General features: G+C 42.0%; 5 protein-coding genes across 15 annotated transcripts; 1 reads left to right on the forward strand and 4 right to left on the reverse strand.

The window, feature by feature from the left end:
* Positions 1–270: 270 nt before the first annotated feature.
* On the reverse strand, positions 271–6,876 carry GC (gamma-glutamyl carboxylase). 2 transcript variants are annotated; one of them, XM_070214599.1, is made up of 4 exons: positions 6,754–6,876; positions 2,457–3,049; positions 2,050–2,396; positions 271–1,535 (listed from the first exon to the last, which is right to left on the reverse strand). In XM_070214599.1, exons 2-4 carry the CDS (start codon positions 3,035–3,037, stop codon positions 445–447), a joined length of 2,019 nt encoding a protein of 672 aa, XP_070070700.1. In that variant the 5' UTR covers positions 3,038–3,049; positions 6,754–6,876; the 3' UTR covers positions 271–444. The 2 variants fall into 2 exon arrangements, with proteins under 2 accessions (XP_070070700.1, XP_044250465.1); XM_044394530.2 differs by lacking the exon at positions 6,754–6,876 and having other exon boundaries at positions 2,457–3,066.
* Positions 3,387–5,917, reverse strand: LOC108055154 (uncharacterized). The gene has a single exon (XM_017138398.3). The coding sequence runs from the start codon at positions 5,493–5,495 to the stop codon at positions 4,743–4,745; it is 753 nt and encodes a 250-aa protein (XP_016993887.1). The 5' UTR covers positions 5,496–5,917; the 3' UTR covers positions 3,387–4,742.
* A 1,710-nt stretch (positions 6,877–8,586) lies between the features above and the next one.
* On the reverse strand, positions 8,587–19,744 carry nSyb (neuronal Synaptobrevin). Of its 9 annotated transcripts, none has more exons than XR_011418488.1 (7): positions 19,726–19,744; positions 15,330–15,767; positions 14,185–14,335; positions 13,339–13,497; positions 13,224–13,275; positions 11,214–11,640; positions 10,522–10,637 (listed from the first exon to the last, which is right to left on the reverse strand). XR_011418488.1 is itself a non-coding variant. In XM_044394633.2 (5 exons), exons 1-5 carry the CDS (start codon positions 14,626–14,628, stop codon positions 10,456–10,458), a joined length of 573 nt encoding a protein of 190 aa, XP_044250568.1. In that variant the 5' UTR covers positions 14,629–14,716; the 3' UTR covers positions 8,587–10,455. The 9 variants fall into 9 exon arrangements, 2 of the variants coding, with proteins under 2 accessions (XP_044250568.1, XP_044250570.1); XR_006412413.2 differs by lacking the exon at positions 19,726–19,744 and adding an exon at positions 16,236–16,349; XR_006412414.2 differs by lacking the exon at positions 19,726–19,744 and adding an exon at positions 16,236–16,342 and having other exon boundaries at positions 15,330–15,770.
* Mettl2 (methyltransferase-like protein) lies at positions 16,513–17,916 on the reverse strand. Of its 2 annotated transcripts, none has more exons than XM_017138411.3 (2): positions 17,735–17,916; positions 16,513–17,547 (listed from the first exon to the last, which is right to left on the reverse strand). In XM_017138411.3, exons 1-2 carry the CDS (start codon positions 17,827–17,829, stop codon positions 16,734–16,736), a joined length of 909 nt encoding a protein of 302 aa, XP_016993900.2. In that variant the 5' UTR covers positions 17,830–17,916; the 3' UTR covers positions 16,513–16,733. The 2 variants fall into 2 exon arrangements, with proteins under 2 accessions (XP_016993900.2, XP_016993899.2); XM_017138410.3 differs by having other exon boundaries at positions 17,602–17,877.
* On the forward strand, positions 18,552–19,782 carry Bgb (Big brother). Its single transcript, XM_017138422.3, has one exon. The coding sequence runs from the start codon at positions 18,834–18,836 to the stop codon at positions 19,473–19,475; it is 642 nt and encodes a 213-aa protein (XP_016993911.1). The 5' UTR covers positions 18,552–18,833; the 3' UTR covers positions 19,476–19,782.
* Positions 19,783–19,882: the final 100 nt, after the last annotated feature.

A 19,882-nucleotide genomic window follows, 5' to 3' on the forward strand; every position in this document is an offset into this window, starting at 1 on the left:
TTTGCGGTTTACGATACAATATGGAACATTTATTATCAGTTTTATCACCCATACATTCGGTTTTTTATCGCACTGTTACGGTTTTCGCATTTTTGGGATTCGTTTTTTGGTCAGATTAAGATTTAGATAATATTATTAAATGCAATTACGTTTTGTATGTATTTTGCCTTGGGATAGTGGAAAATGGTATTGGATCCTCAACATTTTATGTAGACAAACTATATTTTTATAAATTTTTGGTCACTTAATTCAAGAAGAAATCAAGACCTAGGTAAAATTATTAAATGCAATTAATTTTTGTGTATATTTTGCCTTGGGATAGTAGAAAATGGTATTGGATTCTTGACATTTTTTGTAGATAAACTATAGTTTTATAAATTTTGATTATAAATCGAATCTGAATCAAGTGAAAACCGAAACAGTGGCGATGCTTAGCCTTCACTTTCAATCTCTCTCTTTCGCGACCGGCGGAATGGGCACATCGTAGAGCAAGTACATCAGGCAGTTGCCCATGTGGCCCAGAAACTGTTGGTAGTTGGTCACCCTATGCTGGAACTCCTGCCACAGCGGCAGGATGGATCGCTCCTCCGTCTCCTCCTTCTTGGTTTCTATCGTGATTTCCTGCTCCAGCATCGTCTTGTTGGTGTAGGTGAACAAATAGGAGGCTGGCTTCTGGCCAATGGTGGTCACCAAGTGGGTGATGTTGCTCTGCAGACCAATACTTTTCCCTGCTGTCAGGAAATAGGCTTCAAGATCTCTCTCATTCCTGTACCTCACATTCCCCTCCAGGATAGTCAACGTGCAGTTAATCAGATCCGGCGAGATAAAGTTGGTCAGTGTGAGTCCAGGAAAATCGGCCACGAAAATCACATCGGAGTAGTTGTTCCAGGCCAGCACCTCCGTTTCAATGGTCCTCAGTTTGGGTCGCATGTGATTCAGTTCGTTGAGCAGTGGCAATGACCACGAGGTGCTCTCAAAGGGCGACCACTTGGCACGCAGGAGATCCACGCGCGGATCAAAGGATCGCTGCTGGAAGCGACCATTCATCGAGCACCAGATGTCAAAGTAGATGGAGATGTTCTTGGCCATCTCGGGCTCTCCCCGCCTGAGATTCTCCTCGATGCACTTGGCATACTGGACAGCCATGTCGGCGTACTTGGTCCAGCGATCGTACTCGGTGAAGGCATATGGATTCAGGTTGTGCACCTGGCGGCTCTCGTTGTCCACCACCTGGATGGAGGTCTGCAGTGTATCGTACGAGTGCACCATCATGTCCCAGGAGTAGCCATATAGACCATTCGTCCAGTTGTTGTAGCCCTTGGTGATGAAGTGCGAGTAGGGCAGGAATAGTTGCAGGCCACAGTAGCCGAGGATGAGGCAGGTGCGCAGTCTGGCCAGGATTCCTGGATTGCTTAGCTGTTCTGCGGGATCTTTGGATTGGGGAAGAGGTCTCTTTGACCAACTGGTTAGCCTCCTGGGCCAGTCGAAGCTGAAGAAGAGCGGCACCTCGGCCAAACAAACCCAGGGAAACATGCCTGTTGGGTAGGTTTCATTAGAATATTGATTTATTTTCTATGGTTATATAAGCAGGGTTCGAAAATTAACACACATGTTAAAAACATGAAAAATGTTATTTTACAGTGTGAGCAAAATTGTTGACATGTGTGTCAAATACAAAAGAGTTAAAATGTGAAAAATAATTGTTATCACACACAGCTCACTTGTAGTTTTTACACAATGTGTTATTAACACGATTTTTTTTTTGCACACTGTGTTTTTAACACAAATGAAAATTACAATTCTTATACTCTAGAAAACCGTGAAATTTTCAGTCCAACATACAATTCTGACACTTTAATGTTAAAAACACGCTTAGTAAAAAACACGTCGTGTAAATAACACAAATGACATTTATACAATTTTTTACACACAGGTCAACTTAACACTTTGACATTTAACATGTTAATAACACAAGTTGTTTACAGTGTGTGTTATTTTCCAAACCCTGTTTATAAGACTAATTTTTTATCTATACCCCTAAACACTCACCGATTACAAAAAGCCGCGAGTTCATGAGGTGAAAGCTGAGCATGAAAGGAGTGACCAGCAGGCGCGTCTTCTCCAGAGTCATAAAAAAGGCAATAGACAGATCGAAGAAGGCGGTGAACCAGTGCACAATCAGAAGGTCAATCATCTCAGGATCAATCACCTGGCGGAAGGGAGCAAATACCCAATGGTGGCTGAGATTAGACATCGCATAACCAGATAACCACTCCAAAGAGAACTTCTTGAGACCAGCATACATGTACAAAACAAAGAACTGGAACTTAATGATGAAGTAGTTCCAGTAGGGAATACAGCGACTCCTCCTTGGATTTAACCAGCTGTCCAGGGAGCTGAATGTTAAGATAAGAATAGAAATACTTAAGATTACAGGGATTAAGAGCTATACAGACCAGTAGGACTCCGCCTGGGTGAAGAGCATCAAGAAGCCCACCAATCCAAAAAGATAGCTGTGATTATTCCACGTCGGCTTGTCCAGCAGGAAGATGTACCAGTACGGAATCAGGAATCCCAGGCAGCTGATCCTGAAGCGATAGCCCAGCATGATGCCCCAGGCACCCAGCCACATGCACAGGTAAACGCAGCCCATCAGTGGATATTCCAAAGCCCTCATTCCGTTGAAGAGCGGAAAGTGACAGTGGAGCGGATCTTGAAATCGCACATCCAACTGACCACCTCCACGCTCCTCTGCAATATCAATCAGCATGGCTGCTCCATATAGCAACCTAAAGATGCCCAAGGCGGCTCCATCTACGGGTCTCTGTAGCCACCTGGTAAAGTGGGACAAACTGGAGAAGTTGCTTATGTCGTGACCAAGGCAATCTCTGAAAAAGTGGTTCAGAAGGTTGGAGGTTTTGGCATCTCTGGGATTTATTTCTGTGGATTCCGTCGTCGTCCTGGGAAGATCTTTATCCTGAGTAGAATTCTCTGTGACGCTGGATTTCGTAGGCAGCTTTCGTTTGGAGTTGGCCATTCTGTAAATAATCTTCAAAGACAGCAACCCGAAATTAAAAAAAAGTACCCCTTGAATATCTTATAAATATCCTGACTTTTAGTCTATTCTATCCTCATAAAAATAAGATCTTAATTCATTTTTCGTAGGATTTCGAAGGCAGCTTTCGTTTGGAGTTGGCCATTCTGTAAATAATCTTCAAAAAAATATCCCTTGAACATCTTATAAATATCCTGACTTTTAGTCTATTCTGTCCTCATAAAAATAAGATCCTAATGCATAGTTTCCACTTTTAAATAAAGAATTTTTCCATCCTCATCGAGACATTCGTGTTTCCAAGCCCAAAAGATCCATTCATTCCTTTTGGTAATTAATTTTTTTGTAGAATTTATTGAAAAAGTTGACATAAATACATGCATGCATATTGGTTGTATACTAAATATATAATATATGTGTTTTACATTTCGTTTGCTGACTCTTGCGTAAATATCTACGGTTCTGTTCGGATCGTTATCGTTATCGCTGGCCTGGAGCCCACGGAAAATATTGCTGTCTGTCTGATTTCTGTTTGTTTTGTTGGTTGGTGTAAAAAAATAGATCAATTACGAAATGTACATCCATTATACTCGGTCAGTGAGTTATTATTGCAACGGATTTGCCCAGCATATCGTTTCGTTTCGAATCCAGTCCGTAAGTGTGGTGACCGAGAGTCCTTATAGCCATGGTGCATGAAGATCAGAACTCCCCGTCGTCGGAAACGCAAATACATGTATACTTTCGATCTGAATTTGAATGGGTTTATATCATCTAGCTGCTGGCCAGTGTCCTGTGCAGTGGTTCGCAAAATGTCCAAACTTTGTTTTGGGAACAGGAACAAGCTTTGAAAATGCCTCAAACTACATACATATACGAATACAATATAAATATAAGCCGTCGTCTGCTTGAATATACGTTTTTCTTTACTTTTTCTTTTGATATTGGTTACGGTTAAGTACTTAATGTGATAGGTGTCGCCACACGCGTCGTAATAAAATTTCTATCGATTTTGGAGAAAATATAACGATCGGGGTTCGAATATCTCGAGTTTCCCCGGAAGTGAGGAAAATCAAAAAGGAAGTTTATAATCTCGGTGCCTGGTTAGTAAATGATTTAAATACGCTCGTTTTTTTCTCTCAGTGTGTGTTTTTATCTTTCTTTTAAGTACGTGTTTAGCTTGGGTTTTCTTAGTGTTTTTCGGTTTTACTTTAATTTAAGTACGACAGTTATGCATAAATGACTAATATTTTTGCTTCACATCTATTTTACTTGTGAGTTTTGCCATTAAAATACTTTTGGTTTTCTCTTTATCGATTTTCATTTCATTTTTCGTTATTTACGCAACGCTAAAACATTTTAAAATGCATTTTCAAAGTTAATTCAATTTCAATTTCAATTCAATAAATATGCTTGTTGTTTTTCCATTAGATAGGTTTCATTTCGTAAGCTTTTAAAGATCTAGACAATGTTGTTTTCGAGTGTCGAAAATTAGCATGCTCCATCAGCCCAAAGGATTGGGGACAGGGAATCGGAGCAGTGTAGTTGCAACCCTTGGGTCGCGATGCAGTTCCTCCTCCTCCGTTGTGTAATCTCTCCCTGCGCAGGCGCACTGTATCCCTTGGACTGCTCCTCCTCCTTACTGCTTCACCCTCGCCCGGTCACCGCTCTCCCGGCCGCCGGGCCCGTCCCTCTAGAGGCGATTCTGGTTGAGCTGGGAGCGCGGGGTGAAGGGGCTGACCATCACGCCGCTGGGCCAGATGGCCTCGTTGAAGAGCTCGTTGAAGCGGTAGTCCGGAATGGAGATCTTGAACTTGCAGTACGACAGCTGCGACAGGTTGGCGTCGTTCTTCACCAGCTTGGTGCACTTGACCAGGTTCTTGTTGATCTTCAGCTCCTCGGCCAGGTGATCGATGACATCCTCCTCGCTCGTGTTCGTGGCAAACTTGCCCACCTGCACCCATCGTCCGTAGTCGCAGACCACCTGCAATCGATCCGAATTGCAGTTGTTGCCCACCACGATGAGGTTGTTCTGCTGCGGATGCTTCTTGCCGTCGAGTCCACCAGGCATTCCGCCCACTCCGCCACCCACTCCGGCTGCAGTGGCTCCCAGGGCCTGGAGCGGCTGGTTGCCGAACTGGAAGTACTGCTGGTACATCCTGCCCTGGATCTGGTTGACCCCGTTGCACACCTTGTTGACCTTCTCCTCGATGGTCTGCAGCTTGGCCGCAAAGCCACGCGGCGCCGAGTCCTTCTTGCACTCCTCGCAGTGGAACGAGATCATCGGGTTCTTCTGGATCGCCTCGTAGACCGCGTCGTCGATGTTCACGCAGGAGCGGTGGAACCTCCGCCGGCAGTCCTCGCCACTGCATCCGATGCTCGTGGCCGCCGCCTCTTTGGCGCCGATCGATTTTTTGCACTTGGGGCAGTTGTTGTTGTCGGCCATGGTAGTGATTCGAGTGATTCTAGTGATTCCACCAACGGTAACGGTCTTTTTTTCAGCGATTTCGCAGACGGAAAAAGAGAATTCGAAGTTCGAACTTCGAACTTCCAGGAAAAAACACACACGCACACAGTAAAGTCACCGAGAGTCAGCAATACCAATACCAGTGCAGTGGGTATGTGGTATATACACTACGGTGAGGCAGCAGCAACAACAATAACAATAATCGAGAAATTCGAGCGAAAGTCGAAAGCCTCCTCTTTCCGCTCTCCACCCTCTCTTTCTGTCCCGTTAGCGAGTGTGTGTAGAGTGTGTGTGTTTGCGGGAAGAGTGCTGAAATCGGAGAAGGGAAAATCACGCAGGCGACCGAAAACTTGACAACCGTACGCTCCGAACTTTGTAGACTGACTGTGCTGAAACACAACCCCCGAGAAAGCTGCCACGTCACAGGGGTGGTTTTAACCACTATTTCTGCCATATGATTATGCCAACCAAGTCGGGTGGCAACCAGTTTTATTCGGACTGCACCCACCCTGTTTGTGACCAAGTTGGGATTGGGCCCCATCTACACGATAGTGTTGGAAATAAGGGCCAATGCAAGGATAAGCAAGAACATTTTATAATACTTCTTACAAGGTAGGTTATTTATATTTAAACTTTAGTTGAAATTAATAAAAAAGAGATCTATAAATATTTGAAAATTACATTAACGAATTTAGTAATTAAAATGTCAGTAGATTTGTAACTCAACTCACTAAAAAATTCGACTGTTTATAATTTATTTAAATTTATAATACAAAAAATGTATTTATAAATATTTTAATCCCTATCAGCCTAAAGGAAAAGCTATTTCTTAAAAATGCCAAATAAGAAAGTTAATAAATGTCACAATTTTATATATTTCTGATGTCTGTTTATCTAATTTTAATGAAGATATTTAAGATTCTTACTCGACAAGCTTTGAAGTGTTATTTATGGTTTTCTAACACCCCCATTTTTACAATGCATTTTAATGCATTAACATTGCAATGTAGAATGGAAATAAAATAAATTGTACCCTAACTTTTATCCATCAAATATAAAAATATCAATTGAAGATCATTTTTGTTTTTTAGGAACATTTTTAGTTTATTTCAATCAAAATCGAACTATTCCCAAACATTTTTGTTTTTTAAATCTCGTTGTTAGGCATTATAAAAATGTTCCCTAATCTATTAGTAATTTGCATATTAAAATAAGCCCTTTGAAGAGCTCCACTTACTTTGTATTGTTATCGCCGTTAATGTGAAATGGGGTCAACTTTCAGCAAACAAATCCTCGGTTTACAATCAGCTTTTCTCCGCTTCCAACTGGTTTACAAGGCAATTAATCTATTTCACACGCGTACTTTATGGCTCTTATCCCAGTAATTGGAGCCCTTAAACTGCACCTGCAACCTGCTCCTCGCTGAGTGCAACTTGCAACAGTTGGCCGTTTCCCGGATGAACTCTCACCTCGCGGACGCAGCGACTGGGAAAAGGGAATCGGAATCGCGAGCAACACGGTCCGCCAACTGAGGCTGTGCGCAAAAGCTGCGCCGTATTTATACGCCACTCTGCTCCACTCAGGGATGCCCTCGTATCCTCGTTCCTGTCCCTCCTCCTTAATCCCTTGGGCCGCAGAGGGGATGATGACGGACGGTCGAGTGGGTGGCGGGGGTGTTTGCGCATGTCCTTGCCGGGAAATGGCGACGAAGTTAATAATAATAAATAAACAAGTAAATTTCCGTTGACCAAGTGTTACGGCAATTAAGCTTACCAGGCTTAGAAGTAATAAACATTATTTTTAAAAAATCCCAGGATTTATAAAAGAAGAATATATTAAACGCTAAAAAGTTCCTTAAAAAATTAATAGGACAAAATAACAAATATTTTATTTTTATCTATAGAAATTATATTAAAAAGCTAAGAAGGGTTCCTTAAAAAAGAAATATGATATTAAAGCATCAATTAAATTACTTTAAGTATTCGAGAAGTATAAATAAATACTAAAGGTATAATTATAAATATTTATTATTTTAGGGGACCTTATTTTTAATTCCTTATAAATCTGAAATTTATTAAAAATCAAAGGATTAACAATAAATTCAAATATATCTCTTAAGTATTAATTTTCCTTAAAACCCATATACCCCTAGTCAATATTTCCAGGGTGTTAAAATGGCAGGAAAAATGCAAATAAAATTTGCAGGTGTTGCGGCAGCAGCTGTGCTCTTTGCAGCTGTTATTGTTTGCCATTCGGTGTTCGCCGTCCGCCATCCGCCTCCAGGAATTGGTGGCGGACACCTTCGGTAATTGGGTTTCATTAAGTGCTGGTTGCCGGGATCCGGGGCATCTGGGGCATCGCAGGGAGGTGTTTCCTTGCCGTTTCTTTTGTGGGCCCTTGTTAGCGCTGCTCCAATTTCGCCGTCGCCTGCATTGTCAATAGATTTTAATCAGGTGTGGCAAGTGTGGTAAACAGGCGCCTTTCGCACCCCCACTTTCCCCCTTTTTCCCGATTTAAATGTAGGCTTCCCACCGCAGACGGGTTTTTATTTCCATTATCCTGTTTGTTATTTATGTATGCAGCCACGTGTGTCGTGGAATACCGAAGAGTATCCCTATCCCTTTTGCCGGAGTCAAGTGCGCAATTTGGCTAGCCAAGCGCTGGATAGTATGCTATACTTTTTGTGTGATCCTATTTATAGGCTGCGCTCCCTTTGTCGCTTAATTTGGAAACTAATTCGGTCTCAGGTAAATAAATTAAAGGTTATGGCGTTAAAGAAAAATAGCCTTAAAGTTATTTTAGCCTTTGAGAATGTATCTTAATTAGAAGGGAACAATAATAGATTTGTAGTTAGCACAAGAATATAAATATGTAACTATTTTTAAGATCAGTAACTATTTAAATGTTCAATTCTTTTTCATGCTATTACTTTTTTAATTTAAAGGATTATGAAAATTTAAAAATTACTATAAAAGAACGGGATTTAATTATTGAGCTTCTTCAGAATAAAAAAAAAATAATATTTACTTACTTTCCACAATCCATTATCTAATAAAAGAAAACACTCTGATTTTATTTTTATTTATTTATTTAAATAATTATGTATTTTCGGGGTGCAATTAATCATTAAATTAATTAGTAATATTATTGTTTATATACGGTTCATATATATATACTCTCATCTGCCGTCTGTTTTTCTTTTTTGGGGATTCTTATAGAGTTTTTCTTTGTTTTGTGTGTCCGTCTTTGTTTTTTATACGGGGATTACTTGCTCCGCCGCCCAAGGGGTTCCAGAAATCGCAATGCAATTTTAAGAACCCCCTTTGGGTTCTCCGTTCTCTGGGTGTTTTTCTTAGGTCTTTTTGTGTATACAATTGTTTTCTTCTTTTCTTTTATTTTTTTGTTTTCTGTTAAAATCCAAACAAAAATCGAAACGCTTTTCTAAACATTTGTCATTGGTTATTGTTATTACATACACATATATTGAGTTATATCTGTTAATGGTTATATGCATGTGAAGTGTCTGGGTGAGTTTCTGAGATGGACATCGAACGAGATTCTAATAAGCTTCAAGGGCGACATATTGTACACGCTACGAATATTGCTAAAAATACCTGCATTCGGATTTGGATTTACTTCGTTTTTTCGATTTCTTGCCATTAAATCTCTTTGGTTTTTCATTAATTAATTTTCTTCGATTTGTTCGTGCCCCAAAAATTGGTTGGTAGGCAAAGCACTTTGGGCAGGCGCTTGTAGAATCAATTAGTTAATACATTAATCGTAGTTATAGGTTGTATATATTCAGAACAAGGTGAGTACAATATGTGCTTCATAAGTTATATCTCTGATTCTAATCGGTTATGAGGGGGCTATGGATATGGTTATGGGTTCGGGGGATCGGTTGGAGTGTGTGAGATCTAAATATCATATCGTTACATACACGTACATATATATATATGCTCTAAGTACCGCCTCGTCTATTACTCGTAACATTGAAATATACAAACATATGTGTTAAGTGCCTCTGCTGCCAGCGTCGAGCTAAGTAAATCATCAATAAATCCTTTGGATAACCAACGTATTGTGTGTCTAGCGCTTAATTTAATCGTTGAACTGTCTGGTTTCATCTTTCAATCGAAACTGTTTTTCAAACACAACAGTAATGATTGCACATAAACATAATTCTGCAAACGAAATCGCATTGTATATTTTCACTAGACTTTAGACTTAAGGTTTCTGGTTTCTCCTTTCTTTCGGCCGACTACACTGGCGATCTCTATATATAAGTAAAGTTCCCATGAATACACATTTTAACTGTCAATTACTCATCTTCTTTGTTTTGGATTATACATTTCGAATATTCATATTTGCGTAACTTTACTTAGGAACAAAGCTTAGAGTTCTTTGGTTTTTTGGGTCTTGTTCCGAAATAGTTATGTTTTTTGTCTAGTTGATTTGCTAAGGAAACTGAGTTCAAAGAGCTGCGAACCTTGGGAAGCGACCGCCTGTCCTCCTGCTTCCACTGGCGCTCCTTGTTGCCAGTGGGCAGCGCAGAGATCCAAGTTCCATATTTCCGTATAGGGGTATTATGTACGTGGTTTTTAGAGTCACTCGTAATATTCAAGTTCCATATATTTGTATTTTCATATTTATATTTATATATACCGTTTTTTATGCATGAAATAATGTAACCATAAACAAATTAGCAACAACTTTAATTTGTCCGGAGCGTCTTCTTTAGATTTAGTATTAATATTATGACGTAAGTTACTTAAAACCTCTCCTCTCGATCGTCTAAGTGGAAATTATTATTGAGTTTTCATTGCAATTCTCGAGATTTTCTAGTTGTAACTGAGTTTTCCTTTGTTTTTGTTTTGGTTTGGTTTTTGCCCGCGTTTTGGGCCTTTTTTTAATCGAGAAATCCTTTCAGCGAGATTGCTTATACGCCGCCATGGTCACCTGTGGCTCCTGCTGCTGCTCCGCCAGCCGATCCTCCTGCCCCATCCACCAGCGACGACTGTCCTCCGGCGGGCTGCTGCGGCGGCGGCGGCGGTGGCTGCATGTACTGTGGGGGGTACTGGTACTGTGGCGGCTGCTCCCCGCCTATGAGGCCAAGTTTATCTGGTTTTTAGAAAATAATTTAGGAATTAGTAGGGTGCCTTGCAAGGTGCTCGCTGTTTAGCTCTCTTTTTAGCCAAATCTCAGACATCGATACACGAAATATTACACTTCAATGGTTAAAAGCTCACTCATGACGGAATAATAATATATATAGCAATAGGTGGACATGGGATGTGGACAATGGGACAACTGCATCGAACGAATATCAATATAGTTATGTACATTTAGGCTTCCCCTAAAAATCTCCTCTTCGCTCTTTGGTGCATTAAACTTAGGCCAATTCCAAAACACATACAACATTGAGTTGGGAAAATAAATAACCATAAATAATATAGTACTAATCACACAGAGACATCGATTAACTCACATACATGCGGCTAAAAATGAGTGTAAACGATGCAGCATCTGCTATTTAGAGAGTGATGCTTCATCGTTTACAGTCAGCTTGAAAATTATGCGAAAATCAGGGAAACAGCGGAAACGGAAATGGGGGAAAAAGAAGCGCAGGTGTCAAATTACTGGGTATGATTATTTGCATTGATATGTTGCCGTTTTTTGGTTTCTTTTTTTGCTTACAGTGTAGATCAGATTAGATCGTTTTTGTCAATGGTTCAAATAGAGAGTGTGATTAATTTTGACTATGGTTCTACGGATGCGGCTTTTTGGTGGTTAATCGATGGCTGATTAGTTTCTGTTGTTGTTGTTCGGTTGGTTGGTTTTTCGAAAGAGAGATCGTGAGCGGTTTTCTATTGTCCAGTCGCCACTTCATCCGACGGACTCTGTGGTAATTCGGTCAATTTCTCGGCCAATGGTTTCTCGAGTGTCGGTGGTTCAGATTTTAGATTTTGATTTTGTGTATGTTGGTGTGGTTGTACTTGTTGTTGTAGTAGTTGTGGTGGTGGTGGTGGTGCTGAATCTGGTGCAGTTGCCGATCCCGGAGCCACCTGCTGCTGCTGAACGGCAGGAGGCTGCGGAGCAGCATTATCATCCGACATGTACGGTTCTACGAGAAATTTGTTGGTGAATTTTTGATGTTCTATTGATTTTAAATTTATAATAAAATAATAAAAAAAAGTAAAATAAATTTAGAGTGATTTTTGAGTAAAACAAATGATTTCTTCAACGGGTGCACCTAGCGATAAACGTGGCGTATGAGTAATAAATTTCTTTACCTCACACACAAAGTGTTATTTTGGGGTAAATTGTTTTTTGCTTATGGTTAAGAAAATTGTACAAAAGCTAAAGCTTTCAGTGTATTTACTCTTCGTCTTTCTCTGTAATTGTTCACAAAAATATGTTTCAGTGTATAATAAAAAGAGAGTGTGTCAAATTAAGAGATATAAGTGAAAGTGAAAACTTTAAATCAAGTAAGAATTTGGCAGTACTTTATGCTTTTGCTGTGGTTCAGTGGTTAAGCTAGCTTTTTAGATCTGAAGGCCGTTTGCATTTTGAGTTGAGACTTAGTATCGAGTAACGAGTTTCGAGAAGGGACTACGGTTACTGGGAAACTGGTGGGTTCGAGTTTTTTGTATATATTTTACACAGAGGACATAATGGCACAATCGTGTGTCTCTGGTTGTGGTGCTGCTGCTGCCAATATCAGAACGAAACAAACGAAAAACGGAAACGGATACGGATACGGTTAACGAAACACTGAACAAACCACAAACTTTACGATTACGGCTTACGGGAGTTACGCTAGCTATTTGGAACTTAAGGTCCTACGGTTAAAAGGCTAACGGGTACAAGTCCGGGATATCGTAGGTCCATCTCAACCAAAAAGGTATAAAGTTCTCAAGAGAACTTTTACCTATATGATAAAAGATCGGAATTCCGATACCCAGAGTGATCACAACTTGATTACGGGTTTTTGGGCAAACGGCAACGGAACGATAACAACACACGACACGACTTTCAGTGGGCATCAAATCAAATCATTACCGAACCTGTGCGTATGCTCGTATGGAACCAGATGATGTTGGGCTTGGGCATATATGTAGTATGTAAGTAGTACAATACAAATATATACCGCATTTAGTTATTGTTCTAGTGGTGGTTGAAGCGCATGACATATGTGACATATGAGATCGATCGATCTATATGGTTATGGGAATTTCGCAAGGCATCTAGGTCGAATTGAGTCGGTTGAGCGAACGATCAGTTGGACTGTGAGTTCTTGGAGCTCTACTCATAGCACTGTTGTAAATGAGTCTGAATTAGTTTTTGTTCTTTGGTTCTTATTGGGTTGATTGATTGACTTTTGATTTGGTTTCGATTTGCATTGCATTGCGGCTAAGTTACTAGTTTCTTATGGAATAGTTAGTTAGCAATCTACATAAAGTTACCTAGAGAAAAAAATGGCGGAATTAAGAACGGAATTTAGATTCGGTGTGTAGATAAACGAAAGCGCTAAACCAAGGCGAACTCAAAAGACAAACACAACTGGGTAATCTTGAATGGTATTCTTTGGTTTTTCGGTTCTGTGTGTGGATGAGTCGAGTGGTTGTGGGGGTCACAGTATCATCTCTAGGGGGTGTGTGTCCCGGTAATGAGTGTACGAACACAGGCTAGGATCTACCAACTTACTTGCAATAATGCCCACGACAACCAGGCCAATCACGCCCATAATGATCATCATCTGGGGAGAGAAAAATAATATTATTGTTTGGTATTTTAGGTTATATAGCTATCGCATAGCCACCTTCAAGTTCTGGAGCCAGAATTTCCTCTTAAGCTTGCCCGCCTGCTGCTCGAACTGCGAGGCACCCTGCTGCAAGGCATCGGCACGATCGTCCAGCTCCGACAGCTTGCTGTCGCGCTCCAGCACCTTCTCCACATTCGTGCGCATGATGTCCACGACCTGGTTGGGAGTATAGGGTTTTAGTGATATAAAATAATGTGCGTAGACCCGCATTTACCAACTACTGAGGTTATGTTATGATATTTTCGATGTAATCCTGCTTGAAAATGAATTTTTTATCAATATCAACGACCTGGTCAGGAGTATAAGGTTTTAGTATTACAAAATGATGTGCGTAGACCCGCATTTATCAACTACCGAGGTTTTATTGATATTAAATTATGTACGAAGACCCGCATTTACTACCAACTGAGGATAAGTTATGATATTTTGAATGAAATCCTGCTTGTGAATATATTTCTTATCAATATCAACCAACTCGTCATGATTATAAGGATTTAGTGTTAAAAAATGATGTGCGTAGACCCGCATTTACCAACTACGGAGGTTTTATTCATATAAAATTATGTACGTAGGCCCGCATTTACCTACTACTGAGGTTATGTTATGATATTTTCAATGTAATCCTGCTTGAAATTAAATTTTTTATCAATATCAACGACCTGGTCAGCAGTATAATGTTTTAGTGTTACAAAATGATATGCGTAGACCCGCATTTACCAACTACAGAGGTTTTATTGATATTAAATTATGTATGTAGGCCCACATTTACCAACTACTGAGGTTATTTTCAATGAAATAATACTTGTAAATATATTTCTCATCAATATCCCTTCCATAACTCACCTCATCGACCTGCGCCTGTGTCTGCTGCAGACGCTTCTGTGCCGCAATCTGCTGCGGATTGTGTGGTCCGCCCACAATCTCGCCATCGCCTCCCTCTCCGGCCGGAGCTCCGGCATTTGGTGGTGCATCTCCAGCTGGTGCAGCGTCCGCCCTGCGGGAGGATAGGTTGTCATTAGTCATCGGATCAGCGGAGGAAACAAAAATAGCATGGACCAAGACTAATCAACTCCCAACGGGGTCTCTCAAATTAAATACAGTACTCGAGTTACACAAAGAGTGGGTGATCGGTGGGTGGGGTTCGACTATATGTAGTTTCTAGCTTTAATCGAAACATCTCGAAGATACGTGTGGGCTATATAGACAGTGCTGGAGTATATTTCTAGCCAGCTACCCTTTGACTAAGGAGCAAACTTACGGTTCCTTGTTCTTGTCTTTTTTGCCCATCTCTCAGACCCCCAAAAACTTAGACCTTTACCTCGTCTTGTGGGTTCTGCGGGGGCCAAAGGAAGGGAAATAATAAGTATTAAAAAATAATATCGTTTTAGAAACTTAACTAAAAAAATGAATATCTATATCGAACCGTATTTCTTTTTGCCTTTCGACCACAAAGAAATGCAAATCAATATCTCAACCCAACCCCTAAAACCGGCACTATTTGATTTGCTTATATGAGTGATTATTTTTAGAACTGTCGATTTTCCCAGTGAATACTTGTAAATAATATTAAATGGAGTTATTACCATGAACTAAGTATAGGTGATAGTACCTATTATTATCCTTTTAATTACACATTTTTTTATATTAGTCTTAAAAGTATCCCCAACTTAGTTTGCATGTCCTTACTCACTGGTGCGAAACGTGTTTTTATTGATTTTGCGGTGTGAGAGACTTGGCCATGTGATGCGGCAACGTCATCGCCAAGTAAATCATGCCTAGTGAACCGAAATGGCAGCTGCAGCTGCTTTAAGCTTTCCTTTTGTGTGTTTTTACGGGCCTCGTTTACTTTGAAGACCAGATGACAAATGTAATGGGCGACCCATGCTGCGTATACTTAATGCGGCTATCAAATGAGCATTCCCTCTGTGCGAAAAACCCAAACCCATTCCCCCGCCGGAAAAACAAATCAATAATGTCCATCCACTTACATGGCTCTTGTAGATGTGTGTGGTTGGTTGGTTCCCTCAACAAATTCGGCTGGCGATGATTAGGATGAAGGTGCTCCGCTCTTTATGCACTTGGCCTCTTTCGCTGCTGCTTTCACTGCCGCAGGTCGGGATGAAGGTGGTCAGTGGGTGGTGGTCTCTTGTAGGTGTCTAGGTGGTGGTGGGTGGTGCTGGTGCAGCTGAACTCTGCTGCTTTCGTTGTTTTTGCTCTCTCAGTGCCGCCTTCGCTCTCGCTCTCTCTGTCGCTCTTCCGCCAGAGCTTTTGTCGCCCCCTCAGTCGTCGTCAATGAAAACTCACTCCACTCCACGGGGGGATTGGCTGGATCTGGAACTGGATGATGTGTATGCGTGTGTTGGTGTGCGGGTAACACTTGCCACGACAGCCTTTCGCAGGAATTTTCTGGCTCGGCGCTGAAACTGCTGCTGAATAGAGTGCGAAAATAGTTGCAATGCTATTTTTAGTTAGAGTACCAGGAATTCTATTCTATGGGTTGCGTTCTATGTTCTATTCAAGGACCTAAGAGGACATTTTAGAGGGCAGCAACACGCCCACGTAAATGAGGCATGTCCTTCTTTCTTTCTGTATTTCCGTTGCCTACCCCCAGGCGCACTTCGGAAACTATCTTGAAAACTGCAAAACGTTTTAAAAATAATTTCAAGTGCCCAACGGAAAGAAAGAAAAATCAATGAAATTCTGCACGACAAAGATTATGACTGCCTTCGCTTCGAGATTTCAACTCCTGTTTCCTGTTCCTTGATTATAAATTTTAGCACTCTTGATGAGCACACACTTTAGCTACAACTCGCTTAGCTTTAGTTTACCAAAAACTATGCTTAAATAATATTCCTGGAATTTTTTTACGCAGCACAAGGAAAATTTTCACTTACGACGTTTTTGGCCAACTGCGAAAACTTGCAGCTTTCCTAACTGTTATGTGTATTTGGGGAAAAAGCTGCCTGGATGGTCAGCAGCGAGTGATTTTCCAGCGAGAAGCTTTTCCTTGGCGAATCCGAAGTAGCGATTGCTCAAAGGGGTGGGAAATTTAAACGTAAGCCGGGCTTTTCAGAAAGGACTTTTAAAACTAAATTAAAAAATTTGTAGAAACTACTTAAACATTGCAAAAGATTTAATTTAATCTTATAAAGATGTGTTTTTCAAAAGGAATTATACATTTAAAGGTTTAAAATGTAAAAAAATATTTACTGACACTATTAAGAAGAGCCTAGTACTCAATTTAAGCAAAAAGCGTATGAAATAAAAATGTCCTTACAAAATTTAGTTGAAATTTAATTTTTATAGACATTTCTGTTTGGTAACCTTTTAATTAAAGTGAGTACTAGGCTTAGGGTTCTATATTTTTCCTACTCAGACTAGCCTAAATTGCACTACAGCGGCTTCCTGAACTTTGTCTGAATCCAAACGCGGTACATCTTCAACCCACGACCCCGGTTGACCTGCAGCCTTCGGTCCACAATGAGTTGCTCCTCCTTGAGTCCCGCCTGGGTCATCATTCCACGCAGTTCCTCCTCCGTGAAGAAGTAAACCATGGTGCCATCGCCACGCACATAGAAGTTGTCCTCCAAACACTTGCCACTCTTGAAGCGCAGCTGTGCGAGGTCATATCTTCCGTAATCCCGGAAGAGGAGCAGGCCACCGGGTCGTAGGTAGCGATAGCAGTTGTCCAGCACCCGCTGCATTTTCTTTGGCTCAATGGCAGACAGTACAAAGATCATCACAATGATGTCCTGCGAGTTCTCCTCAAAGGGCACCTCCCATTGCTCCAACGTGGCATCCATGACAAACACCTGGCAGCGCTTCTCATCGAACTGCGGTTGACTTTGCAGGATTTCAATGGCCCTCGCAGAGAAGTCGCAACCGGAAACTTTTAACTGAGGCTCGGAGCTGTATTGTAATAAAGGCAGGATAGTGTTTCCCACTCCACAGCCCAGTTCGAAGATGTTACGGGGTTGTTGATCCTTCGTTTCTGTGGTCAAAGGAGCCAATTCCGGGAACTCTGTGAACAGCCAGTGGCGATCCTTGAAGAAGCGATTGTCGTGGATGCCGTAGAAGGAGTCCCAGAACTTGGGGGCATCCAATTGGAATTTGTCCTTCTGCTCCGCCTCCATCTTGCTGGCCGAGTTCTTGGCCACCGCCTCCTGGGCGGCCAGTTCCTGCTCCTCGTCCCACTGCACGTGGTCCCTGGGAAACGAGAATTAGAGGGGTTTCCATGAGCCCAGAACTACGGATAAGTACCAGGCATTAAACTCGAACACCTCGCGCACATCGGTGAGCACCCTGCTGCCTGCTCCCGCTGGCTTTTTGCGCTGGCGAGTGTGCTCCCAAGTTTTGCTGGCCAACCGGCGGAGGATTTGCATCCCATATTTACCAAGCATTGTGCTTGAAGACGTCGTCGGCGTCCGTGAGCAGGCGGGTTCCGAACTGGGGTCGCTTCTCGGTCTCCGCAGCGGGGGTGTCACTCATGTCGGTCCGGAATGAGGGTATATAACACCTGTTGTTCCGATCGAAATTCTATATTTTGTAAACACGTGGTGTGACCGTGGCCACAGGCATTCAAATAATACCGCAAAACAAATAATACCAAAAAAATATACCGACATTTAGTATTTTTAAGTCGCTGTCACACTTAGTCGCGCGGGAAACTGTGTTCTTGGTGATTTTCCTCGGTTTTCGGTAAACTACGCAATTAACAAAGTTCACGGAGTGCTCAAAGTGTGCAGGAAAGACTAAAGAATGTCTGGATGTCGAGTTTATACCGGAAAACATTAAAAATATGCACAAAAACGAGCGAAAAAGAGTTAATATGCAAAGCAGTGCTACCAGATCGCCGAAAAGTGAATGTTGGTTTTTGTTTTAGTGATGAGCCCGTGTTTAACAAATAGTGTTTAACAAGTGTGACGAAAATAATTTTAAAAAGTGCAATAATACAATCAATTAAATTAACAGAATTAACTCAAACAAGAAATCTAAATTGGTGGTAAGTCCTGAACTTGTTATATGTTACTATCCTACAAATGAATAACTTATATACAAAAAAAGTATTAAGGGAAACCTCTTTTAATTATTAGTAATCACCGCATTAGTCTAAATTAATTTTTAAAATTAAAAACTACGATTTGTAGAATACTATTATTACTTCGTGCGTTCTCGTCTTGTGCTGTTGCTCCCATCTCTAGAATTTCCAACTCCATTTTCGCCCCAGTGGCAACGCCGCGTCAGTTGGTATATCAAAACCGCAAACCGTCCTTTTTTGTTGTATTGTGCGTTGTTTTTTGCGACGGAGGCGAGAAATTTAAACAATTGGCATTGCGAGTGCTAGGAAACCAACGCTTATTGCGTATACAAAGAAGGCCCGTGGAGGAAGCGACCTATTCAGCGGACTGTGTGTTTTCCAGATACGCAGAGGTCCGTCGCAGGAGGACCCCCGAAAATAGAAACCCCTATTTCTAAGCGTTCCAGCCACTAAAATGATGAACGAGGCGGCCCTGGCCAACATGATACCCTACGACACTATCGGATTGTACGAGCAGCCCAAGCCGCGCTTCATCTTCAAGATGCCGCGCGTGGTGCCCGACCAGAAGTCCAAGTTCGAGAGCGACGAGCTCTTCCGCCGCCTCAGCCGGGAGAGCGAGGTGCGCTACACGGGCTACCGGGAGCGGAGCATCGAGGAGCGGCAGGTGCGCTTCATGAACGGCTGCCGCGAGGGACACACGGAGGCCAGCTTCGTGGCCTCGGGCACCAATCTGCAGCTGGTCTTCAACGCCAACCAGAATCCGTACCTGCACGACAAGGAGTGCGACTTCGACAAGGAGCACGGCAAGGTGCACATCAAGTCGTACTTCATCATGAACGGCGTCTGCGTCCGTTTCCGCGGCTGGATGGATCTGGAGCGGCTGGATGGCGTGGGCTGTTTGGAGTACGACGAGCGGCGGGCGATGCACGAGGATGCCATCCTGAGGGATCAGATCGATCGCTACAATCAGCGGCTGCGCGAATTCGAGGACACCAAGCGCGCCTACCGCGATAACAGGCAGGATGAGATGGAGGCGGTGCGACGGGGCGTGGCCTCCGGCGGCATTGGCGTGGGCGCCAGCATGTGGCGTCGTTAGTTGGACCTGTGGACGGCACCGGGGCCGTCGCACCAGCAGGAGCCGCATCACCAGACGCTTCACCAGCAGCAGCTAGAGACTCAATTCGCGAATACTCAATACTTCATGGACAACTGAGAATGCTCCGAGCCCCCTTTTCGTGGGCGAGATTTCACTACGATTACGTTAGACACGCTCGAATAATTATGCTCCTAGATTAGTCCTAGATCTAATGCCTACTTTACGTATGCTTTTATGGTATTATACTTACAACTTAGTGTGGATTTAGTGTCGTATCTTTAACTAAAATACATAATTACTAATCAAACGTGGCATTTGTTGATTCAGGGCTTTCCGATGACTGGAATTTACCTACCAGGGGTGCGTTTTAAATCAGATTAATGTGTTTCAAGAGCTTTCTATAGGGA

Source organism: Drosophila takahashii, chromosome 3L, assembly GCF_030179915.1.
Source record: "Drosophila takahashii strain IR98-3 E-12201 chromosome 3L, DtakHiC1v2, whole genome shotgun sequence".
Taxonomy (NCBI): Eukaryota; Metazoa; Arthropoda; class Insecta; order Diptera; family Drosophilidae; genus Drosophila; species Drosophila takahashii.

Bases quoted from the DNA above. Each gene is read 5' to 3' on its own strand.
- GC (XM_070214599.1), bottom strand. From the start codon at position 3,037: ATGGCCAACTCCAAACGAAAGCTGCCTACGAAATCCAGCGTCACAGAG. The intron at 2,397-2,456 runs GTCTGTATAGCT...CTTAACATTCAG, and splicing joins ACCCAGGCGGAGTCCTACTG to CTCCCTGGACAGCTGGTTAA. The intron at 1,536-2,049 runs GTGAGTGTTTAG...CCTACCCAACAG, and splicing joins CTCGCGGCTTTTTGTAATCG to GCATGTTTCCCTGGGTTTGT.
- LOC108055154 (XM_017138398.3), bottom strand. From the start codon at position 5,495: ATGGCCGACAACAACAACTGCCCCAAGTGCAAAAAATCGATCGGCGCC.
- nSyb (XM_044394633.2), bottom strand. From the start codon at position 14,628: ATGGGCAAAAAAGACAAGAACAAGGAACC. The intron at 14,336-14,599 runs GTAAGTTTGCTC...ATCCTCCCGCAG, and splicing joins AAAGACAAGAACAAGGAACC to GGCGGACGCTGCACCAGCTG. The intron at 13,276-13,338 runs GTGGCTATGCGA...TTCTCTCCCCAG, and splicing joins TCTGGCTCCAGAACTTGAAG to ATGATGATCATTATGGGCGT.
- Mettl2 (XM_017138410.3), bottom strand. From the start codon at position 17,741: ATGCTTGGTAAATATGGGATGCAAATCCTCCGCCGGTTGGCCAGCAAA. The intron at 17,548-17,601 runs GTACTTATCCGT...CTCGTTTCCCAG, and splicing joins GTGTTCGAGTTTAATGCCTG to GGACCACGTGCAGTGGGACG.
- Bgb (XM_017138422.3), top strand. From the start codon at position 18,834: ATGATGAACGAGGCGGCCCTGGCCAACATGATACCCTACGACACTATC.